Below are 7,704 nucleotides of genomic sequence, written 5' to 3'. Positions count from 1 at the left end.
GGAGCGGCCACTGCACTCCAGTCTGGGCGACGGAGTGAGACTTCAACTCAAAAAAATAAAAAATATATAAAAAACAATTGGTCAAAGAATTAAATTAATTAAATAGAATTTGTTGTCATAAATACAATTTCCCTGAAAACTCCCTGAAATTTGTATAATTCTGATTAAAACACTTGAATTTGAAAATTCTGAGGCATCACGTCCTTGTCAATATGTAAGGGTCAAAACTTTCTAGATCCAGAGCAGCTACACAGTAGATCCAGAGTCCAATAGAAATGTACTCTGGCTGGGCTTGGTGACTCAGCCTGTAATCCCGGGCCTTTGAGAGGCTGAGGTGAGTGGATTGCCTGAGCCCACGGGTTCGAGACTCACCTGTGCAGCGAGACCTCATCTCTACAATAAATCAAAAAAAATCAGCCGGGCGTGGTAGCACATGCCTGTAATTCCGGCTACTTGGAAGACTGAGGCAGAAGGATCGCCCAGCAGGTCGAGGCTGTGGTGGCCGGGTGTGGCCACTGCACTCCAGTCTGGGTGACAGAGCGAGACTCCAACTCAAAAAAAAAAAAAAAAAAAAAGAAAAGAAATGTACTCTATTCCTCCCCTAATCTGCAGTTTCACTTTCCATGGTTAACTGCAGTGCAAAACCATCAAATGGAAAATTCCAGAAATGAACAATTCATAAGTTTTAGATAAATTTTATTACTGTATACTGTTATCATTTTTCTATTTTATTATTGGTTACTGTTGTTAGTCTCTTATTGTGCCTAATCTATAAATTAAACTTTATCATAGATATGTATGTGTAAGAAAAAACATGGTATATGGGTTCAATACTATTCACAGTTTCAGGCATCCACTGGGAGTCTCAGAACACATCACCCAAGTATGAAGGTTACTGCTATTAAAAAAAAAAAATCGCCAGGCTTGGTGGCTCAGCCTGCAATCCCGCGCCTTTGGGAGGCTGAGGTGAGTGGATTGCCTGAGCCCATGGGTTCGAGACCCGCCTGGGCAACTTGGTGAGACCTCATCTCTACAGTAAATCAAAACTAGCCGGGCATGGTAGCGCACACCTGTAGTTCCAGCTACTTAGAAGGCTGAGGCTGAAGGATCGCTGGAGCCCAGCAGGTAGAGGCTGCGGTGGCCGGGAGTAGCCACTGCACTCCAGTCTGGGTGACAGAATAAGACTCCAACTCAAAAAAAATCATGGCCGGGCATGGTGGCTCACACCTATAATCCCAGCACTTTGGGAAGATGAGATGAGAGGATTGCCTGAACCCACAAGTTTGAGACCAGCCTGGGTAACTTGGCGAGACCTCATCTCTACAATAAATAAAAAAATTAGCCAGGTGTGGTGGCGAGTGCCTATAGTTCCAGCTCCATGGAAGACTGAGGCGGAAGGATTCCCTGAACAACAGAGTGAGACTCCAACTCAAAAAAAAAAAAAAAAAAAAATTATAAATGTAGTATTTTTTTTGAGTCGGAATCTCACTCTGTCACTCAGGCTGGAGTACAGTGGCCTGCTTACGCTACCACAACCTCAACTTATTATGCTCAGGCAATCCTTCCACCTCAGTCTCCCAAGTATCTTGAACTACAGGCGGCCACCCTGGCCCGGGTAAATTTTTGATTTACTGTAGAGATGAGATCTTGCCAAATTGCCCATGCTTGTGTCGAACTCCTGGGCTCAGGCAATCCTTCTACCTCCACCTCCCAAAGTGCTGCAAATACAGGCATGAGCCATGGTGCCTGGCATGAATGTAATTTTAAATGTTGTAGTAGCCACATTTTAGTAAAGTAAAAAGAGGTGAAATTAATTTTCAGGTAGTCGGGCGGGCGGAGCTGCTGCAGCCATGGCCGAGCGCGACCCCTGCTACCCGGCCTCCTCCATCGAGGACGACTTCAACTACGGCAGCAACGTGGCCTCCGCCAGCATGCACATCCGCATGGCCTTCCTGAGGAAAGTGTATGGCATCCTTTCTCTGCAAGTCCTCCTGACTACGATGACTTTCGCAGTGTTTTTGTACTTCGAGTCTGTACGGACATTTGTGCATAACAGTCCTGCAGTAATTCTGGTGTCTGCCTTTGGGTCCTTGGGCTTGATTTTTGCCTTGACTCTACACAGACATAAGTATCCCCTCAACCTGTACCTGCTTTTTGGATTTACACTGATGGAAGCCCTGACTGTGGCCTTTGTGGTTACTTTCTATGACATACGGATTATTCTGCAAGCTTTTATACTGACGACTACAGTATTCCTTGCTTTGACTGCCTACACTCTCCAATCCAAGAGAGATTTCAGCAAATTTGGAGCAGGGCTGTTTGCTGCCTTTTGGATTTTGTGGTTGTCAGGATTCTTGAGGTTGTTCTTCTACAGCGAGACGGTGGAGGTGGTCTTTGCTGCCGTAGGAGCCCTTCTTTTCTGTGGCTTCATCATCTATGACACACACTCGCTGATGCACAGACTGTCACCTGAAGAGTATGTGCTAGCTGCCATCAACCTCTACCTGGATATCATCAACCTCTTCCTGCACCTGTTGCGGCTTCTGGAAGCAGTTAATAAAAAGTAACTGAAAGCTCAGCGGAAGCGCAAAAAAATAAAATAAGGAAAAAGAATTTAAAAAGCAGTTGAAAAGAACTTCACAAAAACTGTTTCATTAAATATGATTAAATATTCTTTCAAAAAAAAAGAAATTAATTTTCATCTTTTTTTCATATTATGTCTTTGAAATCTGGTATGTATTTTACACTCACACATCTCATTCCATGAGGTGCATTTCAAGTGCTTGATAGCTACATGCGGATAGTAGACACCGTACTAGGCAGTACAGGACTAGAGGAAAGGCAATTCTCTAAGTGGAGAGAACAGCTTGAGCAAAGGTATGGAATTATAAATGTGGAAGGCAAGTTCTGAGAACTAGAAATGGTTTGATTGCCGGGCTCGGTGGCTCAGCCTGTAATCCCGCACCTTTGGGAGGCTGAGGTGAGCGGATTGCCTGAGTCCGTGGGTTCGAGACCCACCTGGGCAACTTGGTGAGACCTCATCTCTACAATAAATAAAAAATGAACTGGGTGTGGTAGCGCGCGCCTGTAGTTCAGCTACTCGGAAGGCTGAGGTGGAAGGACCGCCAGAGCCTAGCAGGTTGAGGCTGTGGTGGCCGGGAGCGGCCACTGCACTCCAGTCTGGGTGACAGAGTGAGACTCCAACTCAAAAAAAAAAAAAAAAAAAGCAAAAATTAGCCAGGTGTGGTGGTACATAACTGTAGTCCCAGCTACTCGGGAGGCTGATGTGAAAGGATCGCTTGAGCTCAGGAGGTCAAGGCTGCAGCTAGCCAGGTTCATGCTATTACATTCCATCCTGGATGACAGAGTAAGACCCCATCTCAACAAATAAAGAATGCAGCCGGGCTCAGTGGTTCAGTTTGTAATCCCAGCACTTTGGGAGGCTGAGATGAGAGGACTGCCTGAGCCCGTGGGTTCAAGACCTGCCTGGGCAATTTGGCGAGACCTCATCTCTACAATAAATCAAAAAATTAGCCGGACATGGTAGCGCGCACCTGTAGTTCCAGCTACTTGGAAGGCTGAGGTGGAAGGATCACCGGAGCCCAGCAGGGTGAGGCTGTGGTGGCCAGGAGCGGTCACTGCACTCCAGTCTGGGTGACAGAGTGAGATTCCAACTCAAAAAAAAATAAAGAATGCTATATAAGTAAAATCAAATAGTATGTAAGTCAATCCTTTTGGGATTGGTTTTTTGTTTTGTTTTTTTTTTACTCAGTACAATGTTCTGGCCATTGATCAAGTTATTCTGTGTATTCAGTAGGTTTTTTTTCCCTTTTTATTGTTGAGTACTACTCCCTGATATGGACGTCCTACTATTTGTTTAATGATTCACCTGTTGAAGGACATCTGACTGTTTTCTATTTGATGCAATTATGAATAAAGCTGCTATGAACATTTGTGTTCGTATTTTTGTGTGAACATAAGTTTTTATTTCTCTGGGATAAATGCTTTGGAGTGCAATTGCTGGGCCATATGGTAGTTACATGTTTAGTTTTTTTTGTGTTTTTTTTGAGTTGGAGTCTCACTCTGTCACTCAGACTGGAGTGCAGTGGCCACTCCCAGCCACTGTAGCCTCGACCTGCTGGGCTCCGGTGATCCTTCCGCCTCAGCCTTCCAAGTAGCTGGAACTACAGGTGCGCGCTACCATGCTCGGCTAATTTTTTTTTTTTAATTGTAGAGATGAGATCTCGCCAAGTTGCCCAGGCAGGTCTCGAACACACGGGCTCAGGCAGTCCACTCACCTCAGCCTCCCAAAGCACGGGATTACAAGCTGAGCCATTGAGCCTAGCTACATGTTTAGTTTTATATGAAACTGCCATTTCCCAGAGTGGCTGTATTATTTTACAATCCTACTAACAATGTACTAGTGATGCAGTTTCCCCAAATCCTTGCCAGCATTTGGTGTTGTCTCTAATGTTTCCTTTAACCATTCTTTTAAGTTTGTAGTGATACCTCATTGCAGTTTCAATTTTCCATGTTCCCTCAAAATTCATGGGTTTAATTTTTTCCTTTGCTTTTTTTTTGGAGTTGAAATCTCACTCTGTCGCCCAGGCTGAAATGCAGTAGCACGCTCACAGCCACCACAGCCTCAACCTGCTGGGCTCAGGCTATCCTTCCACTTCAGCCTTCCAAGTAGCTGGAAACACAGGTGCATGCCACCACACACGACTAATTTTTTAATTTATTGTGGAGACAAAGTGTCACCAAGTTTCCCAGGCTGGTCTCGAACCCTTGGGCTCAGGCAGTCCTCTTCCTTGGCTTCCCAAAGTGCTGGGATTACAGGTATGAGCTACCACGCCCAGCTGTTTTAATTTTTAATTCACTAAATGGTGCTGAACATCTTTTCATGTGCTTATTTGCCATCCGTAAATTGGTCTTTATGTATTTTGCCTGCTTTCTAATTGGTTTGTTTTTTACTGTTGAGTTTTTAGAACTTTTTTCTTTTTATTATTTTATTTTATTTAGATCTTTATATATCCTATATACTAGTTCTTTGTTGGATATGTGGTTTGTAAATATTTTCTCAGTCTGTAGTTGTCTTTTCATATTTTTTTTTTTTTTTTTTTGAGTTGGAGTCTCACTCTGTCGCCACTCCCAGCCACTGCAGCCTCTACCTGCTTGCCTCCGGCGATCCTTCCGCCTCAGCCTTCCAAGTAGCTGGAACTACAGGCGTGCACTACCACACCCAGCTAATTTTTGATTTATTGTAGAGATGAGGTCGTGCCAAGTTGCCCAGGCAGGTCTCGAACCCGCGGGCTCAGGCAATCCACTCACCTCGGCCTCCCAAAGTGCTGGGATTACAGGCTGAGCCACTGAGCCCAGCCTTTTTTTTTTTTTTTGAGTTGAAGTCTCATCTGTCACCCAGACTGGAGTGCAGTGGCGGCTTCTGGCAACCGCAGCCTCTACCTGCTGGGCTCCGGCGATCCTTCGGCCTCAGCCTTCCAAGTAGCTGGAACTACAGGCACGCGCTACCATGCCTGGCTAATTTTTTATTTATTGTAGAGATGAGGTCTCTCCGAGTTGCCCAGGCGGGTCTTGAACCCGCAGGCTCAGGCAATCCACTCACCTCAGCCTCCCAAAGGCGCGGGATTACAGGCTGAGCCACCAAGCCCGGCTTCATATTCTTAATAGGATTTTCACAGACCAAAAGTTTTAAACTTTTATGAAATCCAATTTATCAATCTTTTCCTTTTTTTTTTTTTTTTTTTTGAGTCAGAGTCTCACTCTGTCACCCAGGCTAGATGCTCATGGCCATCACAGCCTCAAACTACTGGGCTCAGGCAATCCTTCTGCCTCAGCCTTCCATGTAGGTGGAACCACAGACACGTGCCACCACACCCAGCTAATTTTTTGATTTATTGTAGAGATGAGGTCTCACCAACTTGCCCAGGCTGGTCTTGAACCCGTGGGCTCAGGCAATCCTCTCACCTCGGCCTCCCACAGTGCTGGGATTATAGGTGTGAGCGAGCCCAGCCTTAATCTTTTTTATTAGATATGTGTTTGATAGCAAGACTAAGACTTCTGTCTTCCCCCTCAGTCCTGAAGATTTTCTCTTACATCTTTTTTCTGAAAGAACTATAGTTTTATATTTTACATGTAAGATTGTGATTTATTTCAAGCTAATTTTTTTATATGGTGCAAGACTTGAGAAGTTCTTTTTTTTCTTTTTAAACTATGGAATCCAGTTGTTCCAACATCATTGGTTGAAATGTTCATCTTTTCTCCACTGAATTGCTTTTTACACCTTTGTCAAAAATCACTGGACATGTTTGTGTGGGTCTGTTTCTGAGTTTTCTAATCTGTCTCATTAATCTTTGTGTCTCTCCTTCACCCATTCACAAATACCACAGTCTTTATTACTGTAGCTATACGGTAAAACTTTTGTTGTTGTTTTGAGTCAGTGTCTCAATCTGTCACCCAGGCTGTATAACTTACATAAGATCCAGCAATCCCACTTCTGAGTATAAATCCAAAAGAATTGGAAACAGGGTCTCAAAGAGATAATTACCTACTTATATTCATAGCAGCACAATTCACAATAGCCAAGAGGTGGAAACAACCCAACTGCCCACCAAAGGAAGAATAGATAAACAAAATGTGGTATGTACATAAAATGGCATAGTATTCAGCCTTACAAAGGAAAGGATTCCAGTCAGAGGCTGGATGAAACTTGAAGACATTATACTAAATGAAATAACCCAGTAATAAAAACAAATATGAGGAATCCAAAGTAGTGAAATTTATAGAATCAGAAAGTCAAGTGGTGGTTACCAGAGACTAGGGGGAGAGAGAGAAGAGGAGTTGTTTAATGGGTGTAGAGTTTCAGTTTTGCAGGATGAAAAAGTTCTGGAGATCTGTTTCACAAAAATGTGAATATACTTAACACTACTGAACTGTAGTCTTAAAAATATAATTATACAATAATAATACTAAATAAAATATTGGCATGTCAGGCAGGGCATGGTGGCTCACACCTGCAATCCCAACACTTTGAGAGGCTGAGGCAAGAGGATTGCCTGAGCCCAGGGGTTGGAGACCAGTCTGGGCCACTTGGCAAAACCTTGTCTCTACAGTAAGTCAGAAAATCAGCCAGGCGTGGTGATGCACATCTGTGGTTCCAGACATTTGGAAGGCTAAGGCGGAAGGATCACCTGAGCCTAGTGGGTCAAGGCTGCAGTGGCCATGAGTGTGCCACTGCACTCCAGCCTGGGCGACAGAGTGAGACTCCAACTCAAAAAAAAAAAAAAAATTGGCCAGGTAAGGTGGCTCATGCCTGTAATGCCAACACTTTGGGAGGCCAAGGTGTGTGGTTGATTGAACCCAAGAGTGATTGTACCACTGTACTCCAGCCTGGGGAAAAGAGTGAGATCCTGACTTTAAAAAAGAAAAGAAGCTGGACTTGGTGGCTCAGCCTATAATCCCATGCTTTGGGAGGCTGAGGTGAGTGGATTGCCCAAGCCTGCAGGTTCGAGACCTGCCTCATCTCTACAATAAATAAAAAATTAGCCAGGCGTGGTAGCACGCGCCTGTAGTTCCAGCTACCTGGAAGCTGAGGCGGAAGGATTGCTGGATCCCAGCAGATAGAGACTGTGGTAGCCATGAGCATGCCACTGCACTCCAGCCTGGGTGACAGAGTGAGACTCCAAC

At 44.4% G+C, this 7,704-nt stretch overlaps 1 protein-coding gene across 1 annotated transcript; it reads left to right on the top strand.

Annotated features, from left to right (window-relative positions):
* The first annotated feature begins 1,829 nt into the window (after nucleotides 1-1,829).
* On the top strand, nucleotides 1,830-2,587 carry LOC103271223 (protein lifeguard 4-like). The gene has a single exon (XM_008068669.2). It carries the CDS (start codon nucleotides 1,851-1,853, stop codon nucleotides 2,565-2,567), a length of 717 nt encoding a protein of 238 aa, XP_008066860.1. The 5' UTR covers nucleotides 1,830-1,850; the 3' UTR covers nucleotides 2,568-2,587.
* The last annotated feature ends 5,117 nt before the right edge of the window (nucleotides 2,588-7,704 follow it).

Source organism: Carlito syrichta, unplaced genomic scaffold (genome assembly GCF_000164805.1).
Source record: "Carlito syrichta isolate Samal-C Ts95f unplaced genomic scaffold, Tarsius_syrichta-2.0.1 Scaffold311470, whole genome shotgun sequence".
In the NCBI taxonomy this organism is placed as follows: Eukaryota; Metazoa; Chordata; class Mammalia; order Primates; family Tarsiidae; genus Carlito; species Carlito syrichta.
The sequence above is the reverse complement of the archived record's forward strand: the minus strand, read 5'-3'. Positions and strand labels throughout refer to the sequence as shown.